This window comes from Oxyura jamaicensis, chromosome 1 (genome assembly GCF_011077185.1).
Source record: "Oxyura jamaicensis isolate SHBP4307 breed ruddy duck chromosome 1, BPBGC_Ojam_1.0, whole genome shotgun sequence".
Taxonomy (NCBI): Eukaryota; Metazoa; Chordata; class Aves; order Anseriformes; family Anatidae; genus Oxyura; species Oxyura jamaicensis.
Genome location: NC_048893.1, coordinates 121,654,597 through 121,677,812, shown reverse-complemented (window position 1 = coordinate 121,677,812; position 23,216 = coordinate 121,654,597). Strand labels below are relative to the sequence as shown.

General features: G+C 38.8%; 1 protein-coding gene across 1 annotated transcript in view; it reads left to right on the top strand.

Annotated features, from left to right (window-relative positions):
- The window catches only part of PDK3 (pyruvate dehydrogenase kinase 3), a 54,060-nt gene that overhangs the window by 13,864 nt on the left and 16,980 nt on the right, over positions 1-23,216 (top strand). The window contains exons 2-3 of the mRNA XM_035315581.1: positions 7,969-8,110; positions 18,683-18,754. Coding sequence (XP_035171472.1) covers positions 7,969-8,110; positions 18,683-18,754 — 214 coding nt within the window. The remainder of the gene's footprint in view (positions 1-7,968; positions 8,111-18,682; positions 18,755-23,216) is intronic.

The window sequence follows — 23,216 nt, the reverse complement described above, 5'->3', positions numbered from 1 at the left end:
GTGTCAGAGGGGAGGCCACGAGCATGCTTTCCTATATGACTTCAGTATAGTGTGGCTGACTAGTCCAGACAGGTGAGAGGTTCAGAACACTCAGGATGATGCAGCTCTTATTAAACAGCCTTTTTAAAATTAAACATGTTTTTTTTTTTAAGGCCCTTGGTGACACTTGGTATAGCTTTTAGTTTTTGCACTAGGTACTTTTTACAAAAGTAATCCTTTGAAGATGACTTCTACAACTAAACGTTTTATTGCTGTCTTTCTGTCAGAGTAACTTCTCATATGTAGTTTAATCTACGCAGTCTCTGCTTCATTTTTACTGACTCCAGTATGCTTCAGAGTTTTCAAATTCTGCTTGCTTTTCTACCTGTTTCTACCTTCTTTTTATGTGTAATCCTCCAGTTCAGTCTTACCAGTGTAGAACAGGGTGGGTTATTTTTGTGTGCTTTTCCTTCACCCTCTTTGGTCAAATTTTCAGCTAAGGTGTAAGCACTGTAGGCATGATCTGGGAATTTCTTAATCAGCTTGAAAGTGTAACTTGCATTAAGAATAGCAAAAATCTAGAGATAATCTAGGCTCCTGAATTTGAGCTAAAATCTGCCCCTTCGGAAATAATCCCTACTAAGTGTTTTTCTACCATGAAGAGCTGAGCTGTGATGTTCCCTGCAGCAGTGTGGACCTATAGCAAGAGGTATTCTATAGGGTTATATTTTATGTTAATAAACATAAAAGTTCATGTGATACTTCTCATTGAAGGAAACCTCTTTCAGTGCCTGTTTTAAGAACTTGATTCGCAGATTTTTCCCCACTTAAAGCACCAAGGCTGAAGTATTATTCAATTGAAATGAAGTATTGCTGTATTCACAAACAATGGAAAATAAACACTGAGCACGTGCATAAAACTGTGAATCCCATATATCAAGTGATGTCATCTTGTCCTTTCATCATGCCTCTGTGCATAAGAGTTTCCCTTTGAATAGAGGCTTATAATGCTTCTATCTTGATTTTTTAAAAGCACACTTGTAAATAATTTCAGTGTGTGGTGTGTGTTATCAAGAAAGTGAAATCTAGTTTGCTTTGTGTGTCTGGGTGTATAGACCTATATGTATGAAATAAAACGTAGTATATGCTATAAGATCCTTTTTTCGCTGTTTTGCTTGTGTTAAGCATTGATTATCAAGTTCAAGTTAATTCCTTCAAATCAGAAGGAGTTCAGATGAAGTATAATGGATTCCAGAAATTATTTGCATACTTACTAATGAATGATTCAAATTTGCAATATTTCAAATATATCTGTCGTTTGCTCCTCACAAGAGCATTAACAAAGCAGAATATTGCTTAATTCTTCAGTGGAAACTTGGCAGAGTTTTGTTTTCACAAAAATCAATGCAGAACTTTAAAAAACTGAAATAATTGCAATTCCGATGCACTGGTCTGAAAGATTTTTATTTTCCTAATGCAGAATCTTAGCTATCTGACAGCTTAGGTACCTTAGAAATGGCATTATAATCTTTAACTGCTCAACAGTTTGAGAGAAAAACAGTTATTGCTGATTGATTTCTATACTCGCAGAAGTTTTAATCCTTCATTTTTATTTTTTCCATTAATATGTTCAGGACTAGCTGAAATATGCAAAGAAAGGATCTGGTGACTTTGGGCTTCTGTATTCTCATAAGTAACTAGATACCGGAGGGTGATAGGTTGAATGCTTTACTGAAACACTGCCAGTATAAGTGTAGCTAGAAAAAGTTGATTAAATAAACTGGATTCAAACTTTCCGTTCAGCTGTAGAGGATCCAAGACTTCCAGGTGCTGTGGCATCTTGGGTTTTGTCTCTTTTACAGTGTTTCTAATATCCTGTACGTGACATTGGGAAATTCAAGCTCTTGCTTTAATTCATGGGTATATCATAGTGTGGGGGCTAAACCACAAATTAGGTGCTAATATTGGAAACTTATGCTGTTCTCAATTTAAGGAAATAACTTCTTAGCTTTTAGTCTTGCAATTAAGATCTTCCATAATGCCTGACTTGCAGAGAATTTTAATTTTCTTGAAATAGCACTCCAACATATTTTCTTTAAAATTCTGCTTTAAAGTCTTAAGAAAGAAAGAAAAAAGTGCTTTCAAATCCAATGTTTTACTTTTAGGCATTAAAAGTACAAGTTGAACAAACAACTTTCTGTTGTGCTCCTTTGCTACTAGTGCTTGAAATCTAGAATTTAATTATTTGACCACCAAGCAGAATCACATAGAGCCGTGTCCTGGTTTCAGTTAGGACAGTTATTTTTCCTCCTAGCAGCTGGTAGGGTGCTATGTTCTGGATTAGGATGAGAGGAGTGCTGGTAACATGCTGATGTTTTAATTGTGGCAGAGCAGTGCTTACACTAAGCCAAGGACTTTTCAGCTTCTCGCTCTGTCCTGCCAGCAGGCAGGCTGGGGGTGCAGCAAGAGCTGGGAGGGGACAGACCCAGGACAGCTGACCCAAACTGGCCAAAGGGGTATTCCATGCCATCTGGCGTCATGCTGAACAATATATGGGGGTGGCTAGCTGGGGTTGGGGGGCCGGCTGCTCGGGGTTGGGCTGGGCATCGGTCAGCGGGTGGTGGGCAATTGCATTGTGCACCGCTTGTTTCGTACACACTATTATCATTATCATTATTATTTCCTATCTTAATAAGCTGTCTTTATCTCGACCCACAGGCTTCACTTTCCCGTTTCTCTCCCCCATCCCAGAGAGGGAGGGGGGAGGGTGAGCGAATGGCTGTGTGGTGTTTAGCTGCCAGCCGGGTTAAACCACAACAAGCCATGATTACTGAATCTTCATTTAAAGAAAGTTAACATGTACTGATACTGAAACATTATTAAGGATGAAATGTTAACCTGGCCTTTCTTCAAATTACTCAAACTCAGTGTGAACATAAAAGTTCACAGAAATCCATAATTAAGATAAATTATTTTAATGTAAGACAATCCATCATTCATAGAATGTTCAGTCTAAAACTTTGAACAAGTCTTTGGTGTAGGTAAGCTGTTTTTAATTTAAATATACTCATTTCACTCAGACGAAAGTGTGTGAAAAACATGAAGGGAGCAAGACAAAGAACCTTAATCACTAGGACTTAAATACAGAGCATCTCAGTTCTTACTCTTCTGCAGTGCATTTTTATTTCCTATTTCCAGCGATTTTCAGCGATTTGGTGATCTATGGGTAAAAATTCATGACTCCTCAGAGTTAGAAATGAATGGTAATTTCATATAATTTAACGAGATAGCAAAAAGCTATATTTGCACCACATTGCTTTACAAAATACAAGCAGCAGGCCTTCTATTAGTAATTGATAACTAAAGCTGTATTCGTAGCATATTATAATGCCACGCTAGCACTGTGCTTCCATATCATTACATCCTGTCGTGGAGTCTGCTGCTACCACTGCTCCTTAGTGCACCATAATTAAACAGCTCTCTGACACAGCACCCCTTGTTTTGGAAATAAAGCTAATTGCAGTGCTTGATGGCTAGTCCCTAGTGCACTAGGGAATAGGATTACTGTATTCTTATATGTGAATTCATACAAAGGTAAGCAGGTCATGACTTGGTGATACTGAGTAACTTGTTGGAGTCTGTAGCATAAATCAAGGTGAAGTTACTCACAGGTTCCATTTTGACCTTACCCTTGAGTGTGGCTTCAAATTGTGTTGAACTGAACCTAATGGACTGAAACTGGATACAGCCTGGCAACGTGCAGACCTAGCTAGAGTGATAACAAAATGAAGAAATAACACGGTATATTTTGAAAAAGGATCTAACAAAGCAAAAGTAAAGCCAGCCTATGAAAAAAAAAATGTATATATGATTGTAGTTTAAGCCTGTAGAAATGGGTTTACAACTTGTTTGAACATTGTTTTTAGGAAAAATCTTTAGAACTTGAGTATGATAAATTATATTAAGGAAATAATATAGACTCTTTTTTTTTTTTTTTTTTGCATTTAATAGGTTGTCCCTCTTTTTGACAAATCCACTATTACAGGAAAATGTAGTGTTACAGGAACTGCTGTAAGGAACAGCAGCCAAGGAGCAACCATTAAGACACAGTATGTTTTCTGTTTCAAAAGCTGAAGGGTATCCAATTATTGCTGATCTAAGCAAATAGTTGTTCTCTCTGCCATGCACTTGCTGTTTGGCAAGCAGATAAACTGACCTTATGCTAGAAGCTGAAGCAGTGCTGTGGAGGCTCGCAGATAAAGCACGTACAGCTAAGCAGACGTTATTCTGACCGTGTATCGCAAAACAATGTACTGAGGCTATGGTGAAACAAGGCTTCAAGTCACTCTGGAAATAGCACTTCCTTTCCTTTACCTGAAGTGACCATGCAAAGGGACCCCAAAATGCTCTGCAGTTGAACACAGCAAGGCAACTCTCTGCAAAGAGGCAGTTCAGAACTGCTGGGGTGAGACGGATGAAACAGAAATGTGCCCTTGCTTATAGGAGGACAGGACATTGGTCTTCTCTGCCAGTCCTGCTTTCCACTCCAGCAGCTTTTGTTCCCTTCCTTGCACAAATTCAGGGACTGTGTCCTTGGAGGGCCTCTGTGCCCTTTCACAGGCTGCTCCTTCTTGTTCACTTTTTCCTCATTCTCAGGGCTGCATTCACTCCTTTTTCTTGCCTATAAAACAACCAAACTTTCTTGTCAGACACTCTCAGTAAGAAGCAGAACAGTCATCGTCTTTGTTCCAGAGGTTTTTTGCAGCCCAGAAGGGTGAGCTAGTCAAAGATGTCTCTCCTGTTGTCTGGCCAGTCTTCCTGAAGACTTGCAACATCAGATGAGTTGTGAACAAACAAGTGGCTGTCTCCTCTGTGGGTGGTGCAGTGTCAAGTGTCATTGAAGGTGTGAACTCTGAAATCATTACTGTGCCTCAAGAAAGCAGCAATGTGATGTTGCATTTCTTCTAATTTTGTCAGGATGTGTTTTGCATTTTCACCTCTTTGATTACAGAATAAGTAAACCAGGAGCAAATGTTTGCTGGAAGACCAGTTAGCAGAACTGCTGATACCAATAGAATGTAATGATCCACTGATCAGGGATACTTAGATGAGCAAGAAAAAAAGGAAACCCTAACCCTGCCTGCCTGTTCCCCCAAGCTTGTGTTACGTGGTTTGACTTGGAACTAATCCACCAATGCATGTTACCTATGCGAAGAAATCTCCGCTGTTCAGCTGATTATAATGGGACTGTCTTAAAAAGTATCACATTGATTGTGCCAGTTTCATTGTACTTGAGTCTTCCAAATTGCAAATCTTAGTGATTATGTGCCTAGCAGTGCTTTTAACGCTTTCTGGTTTGCTTGAACATAATTTATTGCTCTTGTATTGTCTTCACTCATAAATTTTGCAGGTGGTTGCACTGGTTATGATCACAAAAGACATTTACTGTCTTTGTAGATGAAAGGAGAATATTGGCTGTTCATTACAAGTTAAACTTATTTGTTTTGTTGATTGTTTTTTAATTTACCTGGACTCTTCAGAAATTAGTTTTTGGTGAGAAACCTTTTCCCTACCTTGTGAGAAGCTACAAGGGACAAAAAGTATGTCAAGTCAGGCCTGATCTTCCCTCTGAACTATCTGGGCAAGAATCTCATGTTTTCAAGTACTTGTGCTTAAAGGTTTATAGTTATCTTCAGTGACTGATTTAGCAGAAGAATACTGTCAGTCATGTCGGTCTTCTGGTTTCTGTAGGGTAACTCAGGAGAACTACCATTGTTCCAAGTTGGTCCACGGCAGAGTACTAGTATATCCTGGTTCCCTTTTATTTGACTTTTGAAGAGGGTTTTCTTATTTTCAATGCATTGTGCTGGATAATAATCTCTTAAAAATGAAAGTCAGAGATTCTCAGCTGCAGCTTTTCAAGACTAGAATGTAGTTACGAGCAGGGCGCTTTACTTGCAGCTGTCTGGTGAGCTCCTTGTAGCCTCTTCCTAGGACAGATGACCGCTTTGGTCTTCCTTTGGTCTTCCCATGTGCTGCTGAAATGTTGAAGTACTTAATAGGTCTGAGGAGCTTGTGATGTGAAATACTAGCCAGCTGTTGCCATTCTTATTTGCTGCTTTGTTTTTTTTCCTTGCCTCCATTACATGTGCATGTGTTTCTTAAAAGCTCACTTTTCTACTGAAGTCACTGATAAAAGCTAGTATTTTTACAGTCTTATTTCCAACTAATATCAAGTATTTGGTATTAGATGGTTTTTATTTATATAGGATGAGAGCTAGGATGATGCTATTACCCTTTATGCTGTAATGCACTGATAAAAATGTATAGCATTTTGCTATCTGATATAGCTTGTAGTGTGCGCAGTTTAGTAATGTTGCTCTCATGCTGTAACTACTGTATCTAATGCTCTTAAGATCATAGAGCCTCAGAATATCCTGAGTAGAAATGGACACAAAAGGATCATGGAATCCAACTCTGGGTTCCACACCAGCCAAAAATTAAAACCTGTGTCTGAGAGTGTTGTTCAAACACTCCTTGAGCTCCAGCAGGCTCGGTTCCATGACCACATCCCTGGGGAGCCTGTCCCAGTGCCTGACCACCCTCTGGGTGCAGACCCTTTCCCTAACCCCCAGCCTGACCCTCCCCTGTCCCAGCTCCATGCCGTTCCCTCGGGTCCTGTCGCTGTCCCCAGAGAGCAGAGCTCAGCACCTGCCCCTCCGCTCCCGTCGTGAGGGAGCTGCAGGCTGCCATGAGGCCTCCCCTCAGCCTGCTCTGCTCGGGGCTGAGCAAACCGAAGGGCCTCAGCTGCTACTCATATATCTTGCCCTCCAGACCCTTCACCGCTTTTATGTCCCTCCTTTGGACACTGATAGTTTTATGTCCTTTTTATACTGTGGTGCCCCAAACTGCACACAGTGCTCAGGGTGAGGCCACATCAGCTCAGAGCAGAAATGATCACTCCCCTTGACCACCTAGCCATGCAGTGCCTGATGCATCTGGGGTATGGTTGGCCCTTTTGGCTGCCAGAACACACTATGCTGATGCATATTGATCATTATTTAATGTTTTTTCAGAGCTTAGATATTTAATGCTCTTTCAGGGCTAAGAACTGCAGAAGTTAGTTCTGTATATTTAAGCAGTCTAAAAGGCAAATGCTTTTTTTTTTGTTGTAGTAATAAACATAGAAGTACTGTGATTTTTCTGTGAAAGGGATTAGAAAGGTTTGTGTTATGTTGGAATTTGCTGTAGCAGTATACATGTGAATTTTAAGGCCCAAGGAGTCCTGTATAGAATAATAAATGAGTATCTGTAAGTCTTTTTTAACTGGGATGCTTTCAGCTGCCCAAGTTTTGTCTTGCTGTTATTTTCTGTCTCTCTAAACTCCAGAGTAAACACAAAGAAAAAGCTGGTAAATGGAAAGAAGAGCTATCTCTTGATGCCTCTCATCCATAAACCATTTCTCAGACCTCTGAAAGAATAAGGAGAAACTCAAATCTGAAGTTTTTCACGTGAGAGTGTTGGGAGGTGGCTGATATTGTATATGTGAACCGGAGAGGACATAAAAAGCAATCTAAGGGGATCAAACCCAAGTGGAGGCAGTAACAGACCTTTCTATTTTTCTCAGAAAGTTACCTGTACCTTGATATGTGTGTGAGGTGCTGGTGAGGATGAAGTCTAAGCACATGAATGAACAAAAATCAGATTGAGGCAGTCAGAAATTGAGCATGTAAAATTAGAGAATGTCTTTGGCAGATAAAAGGGGGTAAGCTCTAGCAACGTAAAAGTGCCTTCCATTGTACCAAAGAAATAAGCACCCAAAAATATATGTTGGGAGTGAGAGGGGAAGGAAAAGGTGGGTACTGAAAAAAGTTGATTTAAATTTTTTTTTTACTATTATTTTACCAAATGACTTTTCAATCTTCTGGCACTAACAAGTCTAAAATTTGCTGTGACAGCTGTATGTTTGTTTTTTGTTCCCTGTAACAGGTCGTGACAATGCATGTGAGAAGACTTCATACATGTTTCTGCGGAAGGAACTTCCTGTGCGGCTAGCTAACACCATGAGAGAAGTCAATTTGTTGCCTGATAACTTACTTAACAGGCCTTCAGTTGGGCTAGTGCAGAGTTGGTAAGTTTTTTTTTTTTTTTTTTAAGTAGATTGAGAAATTAGTGTAAAACTGACACTGTATGTGGTGCTTTGTCATTTTTTTCTTCTGTCATATGTTAAGTACTCTAGTATGGGTATGGGTCTTGGAGATAATAATTTTTACGTTAGTATTTTGAATAAAAACATAGGGTTGTCTCGCAGGTAATTAGAAACGATTGATAACTCTAAAAAGCTGTCTTTTTTAAAAAAATCTTTACTGTATTATACCCATGACTTAAAATAGCTTGTTCTTTCCTATTAATTTTCTTTAAATTTTCTTAAAATAATACTGAAAACAAAATTAAACTTTGCATGTTCTCATTAATAAGTTTTAAACAATAAAAAGTGGTGTTCAGTGGATATTATGGAACAGTATAAAATTCTGTTGTTATCCAATAAGTAACATTCTCTTATTAATAATTGTGCATTATACTTAAGTAGTTTTTAACCAGACTGATGCTAAATGCTGCCATCTTCTCCACAGTAATTCATTTCTAGTCTACTTGCACATTTGGTGTATTTTGGAGACTACTGCCTTGTATGGATTAAGTGCTAAAAAAATGTTGTTGTTCATAGGGTATTGATTACAATATACTTGTAATACTTGTATACTTGATTACAAATACTTGATTCAAAGAATTTCTGTAAAAATATCTGTAAAAATACAACAAATGTCCCTTTGTGAATAACAGCTTATCTGCTAGGTTCACAAGTTGCAATTCATGTTGTTGGATTTTGTGAGTTTCAGTCATAGTCCTTGAGCCAAGAAACTCAGCACTGACTGTATATTGACTGCTGGGCTTGGTCTCATAGTTACCAAACTTCAGATTTAGGAAGTGTAAAGGAGGATATGTTATTGTATAATTTGATTTAAATGTGTTTGCCTGTGAGAGGTAACATTAGCTGTCATGATGACTACTTCAAACATAGCGATTAAGTGCTTCAAATAAATGTAAATGCCATGGAGCCCCACAATAGCAATTACTTTGTGGCTACATGGCAGCTTGCAGGGACTTAAGGTTTGTGTCTCTTGGATGTTACCGGAAGCTGTTATACTAAGCAGAAAAGAATGGATAATATTCAGGCCTTTCAGGCTTTTCTGATCTAGAGTACTTGTGAAGCTGTCTTAGTGGAATACAGACAGATGAACACAGAAAAGGAAGTATTTTTTCTTTGGTGACTGTAGAGTATAATTCTTCTAGTCCAAAAATATGTTCTATGGCATATGCTTTCACCATGCTCGTGCAGGTCTGGCAAAGGAATTGAATAGGTGTTTAGAGTGGGTGACCACTTCAGAATTTTTGGTTAGATCTTTGAGGACTTCAAGTAAGATTATGGCTACAGTAGGTAGGGCTTAATTAAATCTGGAGCTCTTTGGAATATATGAACGTAACATACTTGTCTAAATCATACCTTTTGTGTGACAATGATGCACAATGTCTCAGCTGTAGAGTGATAGTTTTCTCTTAAATGGGCCAAAAGACAATCAGTAGAGTTAATGTGATGAACAGGTTCAAACAGATATCTGACTCAGAGTGTTCCTCTGATTTTGATCCTCAGTTAAATAACAGCTTTTGTGGAAAGGAATATATTTTTAAGATTATTTAAGAATGTATTTATGATTTTATATCAGAATTACTAAGGTAATTGTAGAATTTTGTTTTTCTGATTATAGATGTAGACTTTAAAGAGTTCATTTCCTATTTCTCTGCTTGGAGGTGTTGTTTTTTTTTTAATGTTTACCTGTAGATTAAAAGGCCTGTTAATACACCAGTTAGGAATCTTGGGCAAAATTTAATCTATAAGTTAAGGTCTTAAAAAATAAATAAACTAAACTTAGGTTTGTGTGACCAAGAATATTAGGCAGTTTTGAAGACAGCAAGTTTTGAAACATACAATGCTTTAACCTAAGCCTTAGACATACCTAGAGAGAGATTGCTGAATATTAGTAAAATATAAATTCAGCTGTTCAGCTGCTTTGTGAGCTTCTAAAAGGGAGAAATGTCCTCTTGATGCACTTATTTCATACTTAAACTCCTTCAGATCAGATCTTACAATCCTCTATTTTCAGTATGTCATAGATCTAGAAAGCTTGACGGTTTATTAATATGCAAGCAAAAAATATAGGTTTGCCACAAGTGAGCAAATACATCTTGTAATACATTATTCACTTTAATCTGTTTAATTGCTAATTTATTGTAAGTAGATAGGGCTTACTTAAATAAATCTGGAGCTCTTTGGAATATAGGACTAACATACTTGTCTAAATCATACCTTTTGCATGACAGTGATGTGCAATATCTCGGCTGTCGGCTGATAGTTTTCTATCTAGTCACCAACATAATGTGGTAGTACAAATAAATCACAATTACAATAGAGCCTTACAGTTTTAATGTGTTTATGACAAGACACCAAATTAGTTGGAGCTTTAAAATGCAAGTTTCCAGTGTGTTCCTTAATGTCAGCCTGCCAAATAATTCAAAGGGCTCTTAATCCTTGTAGTAGGTTTTATCATTCATTTAAACTAGCGTAAGGTGGCTATAGATGGAATTTAGGTTTGGTGGAGTAAGAAAATAAATTAGCCCCACCTACTGTGCAGCGTGGATTCTTTCCTGTCAATCTTCTATCCAGCCAGTCAGTAACATTCGGGATTGCATGAATTTCAGTTTCTTACAGGTCCCTTGGGAAGCAGTCTCAACCTGACTCTTCTGAGAATAAGCTCCCTGCTGCAGGCAAGCCCTGTTCTTTCGGTCTTCTAATCCATTTTCATGGTCATGCTGTAGGCACTTTGCTTCCTGTACCACACTCCTTGTCTGCACTGCGCAACAGGAGTTTCACAACTGATTGCTTGATTGCTCTCAGGAAAAGTGCAGTCTGTCTTTCTCCTTTCTGGATTCCTTAGCCTGATGTATGTGGCAATGAAGATAAGCAAGACAACTGTCCTTCCTTTGTTCTATTTGGCTACTCGTTTTCATATCAAGCTGGCATTACCCACATGGTGAATTAGGATCAAACAAACCAAATTTTGAATTTCAATCTGCACAAAGCTAAAGCATTATCCCAGCCCCAGTTAGAATTTATAACTTTGCTTGCACATGTTTTGCATGAATTAGCAAGGGAAGGAAGAAAATGAATGAAAATAACGATAATTCTTTTAATGTGTTTTGGCTGCGAAGTGGAGTGGTTCCAAATAACAAATCAACAAGCAGCATGGTAGGGATCAGCAGCTTATTTTAGTTATTCAAAATTAATGGCCAACTTCCCACTACTAAAGAGATCCTTTTTTTTTTAGGTCAGCTTTGAGAGGGCACTCTCTAAAATTTAGAATATGCAGAACTGCCTAATATAGGACATGATCACTAACATGATGTGGAGAAAATAGTTATGATAAAACGGATAAGGTCAGGGCTTATAAAATACCAAAAGTAACTGTGAAGCTGTCACAATGAGCTACTACTCTATCATATCTGTAATTCCTATTTTAACTAGCACTGATTTTTCTCTACTCTAGTACTTTCTTGGAAAAGGAATATGAAATTCCATTTATATTCTTGGAAAGATACACTAGAGATATCATTAGCTTGGGGATTAATAATTATTTTCCTCTCTTTATATTCAGACTATGCTAACAAATTTGTGTTACCATGGAAATGTGTTTTATCAGTGCTTGGGTGTTAGAGGTTCTAAGGAAAATCTTACTAAAATACATATGGGGAGAAAGTGAAGGCATCTTGCAGGAGGTTTTTTGTTTGTTTGTTTGTTTTTGTTTTTTTTTTGAGGCCGGGGAGGGTGGGAATGGTAGTTAAAACTTGGAGTTCACATTATGGGCATTTACAGTGATCTCGTGTATGCAATGTACCATTCTGGAATTACTGCATTTGGCAGACTGACAAGAATTCAGACTACCTTGTGGCAATTAACAAAAGAACAAGGCTAGCGTGCTTGAAAACAGAGCTTGCCCAGTGAGTTGTGGTGGATTGTGCTAAAGAATTAAGGACCAGAAAGACAACAGATTTGAAGGGCATAGGCTTTGATTTCTGCTTTCAAGGACTCACTGAAAGTAGCAAAATATAACTGACACTTATTTCATTTTTTTTTTTTAAGATTTGTGTTCTGTGTTGTTGTATTAATCTACTAATAGTACAGCAAAGTGTACATTATTCTAGTACTTTTTAATTCTATCTGACTGGTAATTTTATATGAACTGTGTTTAAAACATGACCAGGTTTTGCTTTCCAGTGCTTAGTAAATCCTGTAGTTACCACCTTCAGCTACCCTTATCTCACCCTACAGTTCTAATCAAAAGAAAATTCAAGGAAATAAATGAATTGTATGAAAAGGGAATTACATTCTTTACACGTGTTAACTGACATAGGAGTATACTGCACTGCTGACTCTGCACTGATAGGTAAACTGTCCTATTGGTTGTTGTTAAGATAGTGTTGTGAGTTATTTATTACAGTTCATCAGGGCTATAAATTTCCTTTTAAATAATTTTTACGTCTTAGTTTTTTCAGTTTGGGGCTGTTTGGGGAGGAGTAAGGAATGAAGGGATGTAAGCAGTTTGAAAAATTGTAAATTGCAACTAAAAAAAATGTATGGCACTTACAGTTCTGAGTTTTTATTTGGAAACTTGGGATAATGCACAGGGTATTACAACGTCCCAGATTGGACGGTGTATAATCCATAAGCATTGTACAGTGGGTTAGATTTGTTTAACTTCAGGTTATGTTTTTTCCAACTTAATTTATTCTGTGGTTTGGAAGAAATAGAGTGATGACATTTGAATAACTTCAATTTGAAGTTAATAACCTTTCTTCTGAACTGGTGTCTCTGACTTGCTGGATATAGTGCTTGTGCTAATGAACTTGGCTTTCTAAAGTAATACCAATTTACTTCAGAATCAGAAAGACACATCTAAATACTGTTGCTAACCTTAAATAAAGGAATAGCATTGCCTATTTCCATAAGGTTCTCCACCATAGAGATTAAAGTCAAACCACTTCAGTATATTGATAAATTTACTTAGTGTTGAACATTTTGTTTGTATAATTTTCCTTTGTTTCAGAAACTCCCAGTTCCTCAGTGGTGCTGTGTTGAGCCTGCAGCATAATGACCTCAGAAGCTGTTTTGCCTGCTGGTTCCACTGACGGCTGGTGACTGTTTGGCAGCTTTTTTCTGGTTGAGACCTGCTTTAATCTTTTTCTGACTGAGGCAGTTTTCTGCACAATTACTTGCCCCATTAGAGGAGAGAAACACTTGGCTTGCCCCTGCCTGTTACTCTAGTCAAAGTGCTGATCGTTCAACACAGGAGTAGTTTGACTACTACAGGGGCAGCAGTCTTAAGACCAACGTGGCAATAAGCAAATAAAATGTACAGATCTCAATATAGCACAGTAGTAGTAGTAGTGAGCAGCCAATCAAATCCAAGTCGCATAAAAATCAGGTATGAGCTACATTCAGTACCGGAAATATTCATTGCTGTGTTATACACAGCGTCAGCGCAGAATTGCTGATGGTCAAGATTTCTGGTCAGAGTTCTCTAGTAAAAAGCAACTGATGTGTTGCTGCTTAAGTGTGGTTATTATCCTGCATCTTCAGAAGCAGGGTGTTCAGGATATTGTATGATGGCAGGGGTCAGCAGCTTCCAAATAACCTTCTCTAACTTACTGCGCCACCAGAGAAGGTGTCACCTCTCTGATGATACAGATTTATTGAAGCATCTTTCATATGGGAAGAGCCTGAGAGCACTATATATCTCCTTGGAGATATTCAGAAACACATCTGAACTGTTCAGCCTGGGGAAGAGAAGGCTCAGAAGGGTGAATATCAGTGTGTATAAATACTTCATGGGAGAGAACAATGACGAGGGATCCAGGCTCTCCTTAGTAGTTCCCAGTGACAGGACAAGAGGCAATGGACATGAGTTAAAACCCATGAAATTTCATCTGAACAGAAGAAAAAAAACTTCTACACAATGAAGGTGATCAAACACCACAAAAAGGTTGCCCAGAGAGGATGTGGAAGGTACATCTGTGGAGTTACTCAAAACCCAACCGGACATATAGTCTATGACAGCCTGCTCTAGCTGGCTGTGCTTAAGCACAGGGGTTGGACTAGAAGATCTCGAGATCCTTTCCAACCTCAAAGATTCTGTGATTTCCTTGGGAAGCTGAGTTGGAACCCTAGGTGTTCTGGGAGGCAGAAAGAACTGTTGTTGAAAAATATGAAAAAGCATATACTGAAAGTGTGGGGAAAATGGAGAGGGCAAGGAGAAGAAATACAGGCCTCCACAAAACAAGGAGGATGGCAACATAAATTAAAGCAGGAAGGGAAAGAATTTCAAGCCCAGAAGAAGATTTGAAAGGATAAGGAATGGGGGGGGGGGTGATTGTTGTCAAACTTTTTGATGCCTACAGCATTTGGACCTTTGTATAACATGAGAAACACCTTACAGTGTGGGGTGTACTTGTGACAGTTCAATCTGCCTCTTGGTATGTATTGTGCTCTGCTTGTGCTAGAAAGCTTCACAGCAGTTTGTCCCACACATTTGTTCAGGTCATGATGGCTGTATTGTCTTTGACACATGTGGTGCTCATCCACAGAAGTTCCTATTGTAGTTTCTTCTGAGAAGAACCTGATTACTAGTGCCAAAACCACTGCAAATGTAATCAGTGTTGACTAAGGGAGGATTATTGGGGAATTCATTTCAAAATTGTACTGCTGGTTTAGATTTGGGTGCCAATGGAGACACGGTCATTGAATACCAAGAGATCAACCTTTGTCTGAGGAACAGAAGAAGACTGCTTCACAGTAATCAGACAGGTGTTTTCTGGGTGGATTGCTTTTCAATGTAGAATCAAATATTTTGCCTTTTTCCCCACACAAACAGATTTAAGGTAGCAAATATTTAATTGCAAAGGAAGGTCTTAGCTTTCTTTGATATGTTACAACTCATAGCATGAGGGAACTACTCCAGCCTGACGGTGGTGCTGGTCTTCTTGACTGAGTCAAGATATGTGGCTTTTTTCGTTCCTAACTAAAGAAGAGGCTCTCCCATGAATATCCTTTTCTCTGTACACCCAGAAAAAGTCCAGAAAGCAGTTTCCTCTTTGAGACAGCCATGGGTTGGATGACTTAGGTACGTTCTGACCATCGGTCAAGGAAACGGTGAAAGAGATAACAAAGCCTGCTTGCAAAAGTCTTAAATATTCATGAGAACTACAGGAAAATTGGACACAGGAATAGGTGTAAACGTTCCTTCTGCATGAGGTTGCCTGGTTTGGTAAGGAGTCAAAAGCTGATATTCTGAAATTCTGAAACACTGCACAGAACCTAAGCCCTGAATTGCTTCATCGCCATGTCTAACACTCCCCTGTCTTTCCTTCACTGGTTAATACTGTGTTTTGCTAGTTGTAATCATTATATCTTTTTTCATCCTTTACACATTAACTTGACTGATATTGGTTTGTATGAGGAAGATGATGTTGAAGAAAATGTCTTCAAAACAAAGGAGCGAGGTTGCTTATAGATTTGTTCTGTGTTAGGTTTCACAGATGAAGCAGCAGAGCTCTGAAAGTAAAGCAGCTTTTCTCCAGCGGGAATAAAAGGGGAGTGCATTTGAGGACTCATTCTCAAAGGAGATAAATTCTCATTCACTCTTTCAGAAACCCCGTCCCTCTTTCAACTGACTGTCCTGATGATTCTTCCCCTGCCTGTCTGTCCTCCACATAGCTCTACCTATGCAGGGACCTTATGTACTGCTTCAGTAGCTTTCAAATCTCTTGAAGTTGTGGGAGCAGGTGTGGTGGTGGTTCTGAACTGATACTTTTCTTCTAATGTTGTGAAAGAACGGGCTTTAAAAAATGCAGTGCTAGACACATCAGCTACCTGCCGAACTTGTAACTGACTGTGTGGGGGATTTCTGTAGTTATTTGTGGTGGTTGTGGTAGGCTGAAAATACACAGTGTGACAGGAGCTAACGTTACTTTGTCAACTGTGTTGAAAATATTACTCTGTGGAAAAATCCTTACTGTAGCCTAGGCTAAGATCATTTCAGTCAAAGCAGTCCCGGACTGTTCCAGAAGTTTTGCATGATTTCCATGGACAAACTCATTTCCTAACACTGTTCTGCATGATAACCTTATCACAGACTCGCAGACTGGCTGAGGCTGGCAGGCTACCTCTGGAGGCCACCTGCTCCAAGCCCTCCCCAGTCCCAGCCCTCTCAGCCTGTCCCCACAGGAAAGGTGCTCCTGTCCCTTGTCACTCCTGTTGCACTTTTTGTCCCCTGTGTATAGACTTCTGCAAGACTACAGTCATCATTCACAAGTGGATTTTCAAAGACTACTTGTGCTCTGGTAGGAAAATGGGGGTAATGTACAGTTCTGAACACTTCGTAGAACTGATCTCAGCTTTGTTGCTGTACAGGATCTGGCTGGGATGAAATTAACTTCTTCATAGTGGCCTGTGAATTTGTGACTGAAGCGGTGTTGGTGACACCAGTGTTTTGGTTATTGCTGAGCAGTGTTTGTACAATGTCAAGGCTGTCTTTTACTTCCCACGCTGTCCTGTCCCCCACCCCAGCGAGTAGGTCGGGGGTGGGCAGGAGACTGGAAGGGGACACAGCTGATCTGAAGTGCCCAAAGGGACATTCAGTATTACAATATGCCATTGGCCTTAGTAGTAGAAGCTTAAAGAAAGGAGGAGGCAATCATTGTGCATGCTGAGGCCCTGCATCCCGGGATGTGGCTGGACATCTGTCTGCTGCCGGGAAGTAGTGAATTAATTCTTCTTGCTTTGCACTTGCAGCTTTTGTTTTCCTATGAAAATGTCATTATCTGGACCTGTAAGTTTTCTCGTCTTCCTTCTGCTTTTGCACCAGCATCAGACAAGGAGAGTGAGCAAGCAGCTGTGTGGGTGTGTGGCTGTTGGCTGGGGTTAGCCCAACACCAGATGCCTGTTCCCTGTCTTAAATCACTGCTCTTCATCACTTCTGTTGCAACTACTTGTCTGTTGTTCCCTTCCCTTGGCCCCAGCACTGCTGATACAGAATGACAACCCTGGCATTACTTAAAACACTTTGGCTACATTTCATATCTAACTTTGAATGTTAAGGTCACTAGTAAAAGCTTTCATGACAAATTGTTACCACTTTTCTTAAGCTTTTTGCTTGCTTAGAAATATTGTTGCTTCTAATATGTTGTTGCCATAAATATGGTTAAGACCTTTAAAAAGTGGTGGTGGTTGTTGTTTTTCCCTGGAATACCCAATATTCTGTAGGTTGGTGAAGCTAGCTTTCTAATGGGTTGGAGTTGCATTATGCTTTTACTAGGTTCTCTTTCTAATGCTTGGCATTATAATCTGACACTCGCTTTAAAATAACTCTAAAATAACTTCTCTCCCCATCAGTGTTGCCCTAAAACTGTGACTAAACTGGGGCACTGATAGGTAGGATGCTGTTTTTGTGGTAGGGGATGCACTGCTGCTGAAGCCAGTAGGCCTGCCTGCTGTCTGCTTTCAGCTATGTGCACCCACTGCTCCCTTTGTTTTGGGTCTGTCAACTGAGGTAAGGTCAGCTGCTGATCCAGACTTAAATCCAAGCAGCCCCCAGAAGGAAGGGGAGAGTTTTCAGCATACTAATAGCGCTGTCCTGCAATGGCTGGGAGTGAAATGGGGATGAGGTAGCAGCACAGGGCCCTGGAGAGAGTCATGTGGACAGCAGTGCTGTCTTAAGCTTGGCTGCAGTTTGAAAGTATAGGGTAAGGTTTCTTAATTAAGCTTTATGGTCATCTTTTCTCTCTTATGCTAGCTTTTGACAGCTTTCTATGAGTTGTTTTCATGTACTAGAGAAATAGAACTACCTGGCTGACTGTCATTGCAGAAAGCTACAGTTGTTTACACATACATCTTATTAGCAGTGGTATTACCCTAATGTAAGTGGCAGCGCTTAGCCAGGAACAAAGGGAGAACAAAAGGGAAGAGGAGTGACAGCTCCTTCTGGTAATGTTGAAGCCCTACCTTTTGTGTGGGTGATTCAGACCAAGAAACAAATCCACAGTTCTTTTAGCTGTAAAGCTACATCTGTATTACTTAGTATACCTGCTTCAGGGAGTGAAACCTTGCCCTCAGGCTAAGTGTTGTGGAGTGGTGATGTTTATCCTGGTGTTGGGTGAGTTTCCTACAGAGGGCTGGCCATCTTCATGTCAAGTGAATGGTGCTTTCCCTTAAATCTTCTTTGGGGCCTCTGTGGTACCTCTGTGGCTCTTTTGTGTTGGCTGTCCGAACTAAAAGGTATGATTAATTTTCCTGAATTGTGGACTGTAGGGACATAAATGTTAATTTTTAAGTCAACATGATACATTATTTTGAATTTTAAAAGTATTGTATTGTAGTTGCTTTGTTACAGTGTTGCTCCTCATTATAGTTTTTGCAGATGTCTGTGCTACACTACTATTGTTTCAGATGAGGTTGTATCCTTAAGACTTAAACCTAGATTACTTCTGATTTTTTCTAGTATTCTAACTACTTCTTTATCATCTTTTCTTGTTTCAGGTATATGCAGAGCTTCCTTGAGCTTTTAGAATATGAAAATAAAAGTCCTGAGGATCCTCATGTTCTGGATGAGTGAGTAATCTATTTCTTTGTGACAGTTTTTATCCTATGGTTAAAAAAAAAAAAAAAAAGTGTGATTTTATTTGTAATGTAGAATTCATGTAGTGAAAGCCAATATTGTAACCAGGAGCTGAATACAGGAATCTAAGTGCTTTTAACTGTTGTATTCTAGATTTATGCAGACTGATAGGCTAAGAAATAGCATGAAACGCTTCCTCCGTGATGTTTTAGATGTGTTATTCACTGAGCTCAGTACTCTGTTTTATGTAATGTATATTAACAGGTTGAATACCTGCAAACTGAGAGAAATTTGTATCAATCATTGTTAATTATCTAAAAGGTTTTTTAATGGTCTTCAGGTATTGATGTTCAGCTACCTCATTGAATATTAGTTATGTTTTGAGAAGAAAGGAATGTTTAATGTTATTTAACAGCAAAATAATATGAATGCTGTCACAATGTTTTCTAGAAATTTGTTCATAAAACACAAAAACATGCAAGTGAAAAGGTAGTGCAGCAGTATGCATATGCATCAGAGATTAAAGAAAAAAATACCATTAATTCTATAGTTACCTTCTACCATAAAGCTTTGTTTGAAAAGATTATTTCTTGTGGATTTATTTTCGGTTGATTAATTTTCTTCAGGTAGCTTGTCTTTTAAACTTGAGCTTCTTCTGAATCTTCTGAATATTCTACCTTATCAGATAGTGCTGGAAGGAAGTGTTTCGTAAAATGTCTTGCAGTCCAACAAACTACCTGTGCTATGCAAAAATGGTGTGTGGTCTTCACCTGGTTAGTTTAATGTAACTGTATAAACTGTTAGTTTCAGATATGTTAACTGATTGAATAAGGGTTTTGTTAGGTAATGCTAGACAGTATGCTCTTTTGGTTGTGGGAATATATTCCGAGTTCTTTTTACTTCTATTTTTTTTAAGCGTAAACCAATGCATGCAAGAGAAACTCAAGTGCATGAGTACCAAATCATCTGCATGGCAGGACTGTAGAAAGAGCCATAAGGATTGCAGACTGAATGACTGAGCTGTAGAGCTATTGAACAAGGAGAAAGTAACAATTTTCTCAGTGCGAGTCCTAAGCTGGAATACTGTCTTCAGTTCTTGGTACTACCTATTAAGAAGTTAAAACACAGGTGGACAGTATTGATGAGAAAGGAACAAAAATTAGAAGCATGGAGTTTTATCTCTGAAAAATGTTGAAGGGAGTCATTTGGACTGGCAAAAATGATTTGAAGTGCAAGGTGCTAGAAGTCTGAGTCTACAAAAAAAAAGTCACTATAATAAGGGGTGATTGGTTACGCTAAATGAGGAAGTGGAGTATTTGAAAGTGGCTGATACTTGCTAAAGTTGAGATCTGTACACAGGGCAAAAAGTACAGATTATAATATTAGTGAGAACAAACTGAAAAAAAAAGACCATTTGAGAAGGCTGTAGAGCCTTTTGAAAATATTAAAAAGCTTCTAATATTAAAAGCTTTTAAGAACACATTGGATATCTTTCAGTTTTTTTTTTTTTTTTAGGCATGGTTATTCTTTACTGGATAAATCAGTTGAACACATTGACCATTTCTAACTGTTACTTCAGGGGATTCTGTATTTATGGTGTATTTGCTGATGTGACGAGAGTTTCTGTTTGTGACTATCTTAGCAATAAGAGTTCCTACGGCTAGCATAACAGGTCCCATTAAGCCTATAACATCCTGGTTGTGCAGATGGAGGCAATGTAGTTATGAAGCTTCTTGTTTCATTTTAGATGTTCTGTTAGGTAACTGAATGTCAGTGCTTTACAGACTTCAGAGGTTCCAGGTAGTTTTCTAAATAGTTATTTATGAGGTGTGTGAAAGGTTGATCAATAGTTTTCTTGGAGATCTGTTTTTAGAGTTTGTTCACAATTACCGGAGGTATTACTTGATTGTCATAGTGACAACGGGCATTTCAGTATGATATACCAAATATGATGAACCAAATTTACTCCATCAGTGCAATTTTTGTTACAGTAATCACAAGATGTCAAAGATTTTATTATGTGTATTTAAGTACATATAGTAAGGACACCAGGAATTTTTTTTGCAGCCTACTGAGATAAAGTCCAACTATGCTTATTGTCCAAAGACAGTAAGAGTTGTCTTTTATACTGAGTTTGGCCTATGAAGACATCAAAACCTGTATTACACATGTGTCTCACTCTTCAGAAATGAACTTCCTGCAGTTTGCAAGTGTACCAGATATTTTAAAATGACCCAGGGCTACTCATTATACAAGTTTTTGTCATTTCAAGAGTGATCACTAAATCTCACAAGCTCTTCTTGGATGGAACAGAGCAACACTGTCTGCTTCAGTCAATAGCTGGCAAGAGGCAGTCTTGCAGACCAGGATTTACTTTCTTTCTAAATATTTCATGGCTTTGTAGTTTTCTGATACTCGTTAGCAAATGTGTGGATGTCTCACTTAACCCTTCTTTGCACAGCATTTATCAGAGTCGAGCTGGGCTCAGTGTCTCCAGGATCATATGTCCTCAGGAGCAATTTCTAGCATGAATAATTGCAGACTGATTCAGACAAAGTTTGGATCGCTTGCAATAGTGTGTTTTTTTTTGTTGTTGTTGTTTTTGTTGATAGCCACCTGGCAGAGTGGCTTTGGAAGGGTAAGATGCATGATGCATCAATATTGGTGGTGGTTCTTCAATGAATGCTTTCTAAAATGGTGGAATGACAGCATTAGTTGAATGTAAAACTGCCTTCTGACTTTGTGTCACCTCTCTGCTCATCTGGGGAGCCTACCTGGGGAGCCTGCTTGGGTATTCTCAGAGCTCAGGGTCTCCTTCCGAGGAATCCCTTCTTCATATCAATGTACAGGATTGTAGATGTTATCCATGTGTTGGCATAGCTGCCTGCGAAGCCATACAGTGAAATGAGTTGGGAAACTGATCTAGTGGAAAAATAGCCCTCTTTCAGCCCCATCAATCCCTAACTGTTGCGCCCCAAGACCCACAAGGAGAGCAGTGCCAATGCAATACAAGGGATGAACAGGTATGAGTAAGTACAGACTAAATCAATGCTAATGCTGAGTAACGGCTTATCAGAGTAGCCCAAATTAATGTATAAATTTGGTTTAGACGTTCAGAAAAAAAAATGCTCCTCATTATGTACCCGTGAGTTTCTTTGCTGATTTTTCTTGTTCACCCAGTGGTGGTAGTGTGACAGGAAAAGTATTCTGGAATTGATAGTAACTGAAGTAATACGCTGTGAATATGTCTATAGATAATGCACAAACACGAAACTTAGTAATTAAATAACTTTCCCTTGTGCAGCACAAAGAGTGAAATAGCAATTCTGTTAGCAATTTGAAGTAAGTATCAGAGTAGATTGGAATAAGCACATGGTGTTTTGTTACTTAAAAATAATGTGAAATGCTTCTTCACTTAGTGTTTTGCACTTTGAAAATAGTTATGTTCTAGTAGGGGAATTTTTCAGAGTGTGAACTTAGTTTGTCGTTCTGGTGGTTTTCAAATACCAGGTTACTAGCACTTTTTTTAAAAAGAGCAGTCTATCAGTCAAAGAATATGTGTGTATATAAATATACATAATATGTCTGTACTATTTAAAAGGATTTTTGATCGTTTTGGTCACTTAAAAGCATCTACTTTATGGGAACACTTGAGTGAACCCCGTTACCTTTGAAGATAGGACAAGAGGCTGTCATACTGTTGTAAGAATGAAGAATTCCTTTACTGTGTGCATTTACACACCGAGCGTCAGCTATGATTTGCTTGTCTGTAATGGGTAAACAACCTAGACCTTTGTTTGCCCTTCCAGCATGCTCGGTGCATTTGAGCACTTTAGTAGCAGGACATCTGCGAACAGCGTGCCCTCGTGGATCACATAAGCATGTTGTACATATTGTGGGTAGTGGAGCTACTTAAAAATGAAAAGCACAGCCGTCTGCAAATAGCAGCTAGTAGAGAGTGCTGTCAGTTGTTATCTTTCAGATATGATTGTGTTACTTCTCAGCTCTGTTTTAAGCCAGTCTTGTTGCTCTGAAACGGAGAGACAGCATGAATAAAATAGCTAGGCAGTAGTCTTGTCTGGAGAGCTAATACCCGACCTCAGTCGTTATAGATCATACAGGATCAAGACTTAAATGGTTTGTAAATTCTTTATTAAAATATTTTGAAGCAGTCAGCAAGACTGGAGAGTAATAGGAAACAGTTGGTCTGTACTGTGAAAATTTTCAGGGAGATTTAGGCAGTTAAAACTTCCCCTTTTATATGCAACAAAATAGTGTTGAAAGACTACTGAATTGTTTGTTAATATACAGGCAAAAACTGGTGATCAGAACAAGGATGATGAAAAAGTATTAAATATTAATCCTACGTTCCTTTGGAGCTCGCAAGGTACAGTAGAAGAAAGCTCGTGATAAGCTTTTAAAATTCTAAGCATGTATTTTTTTTACCATCAAACG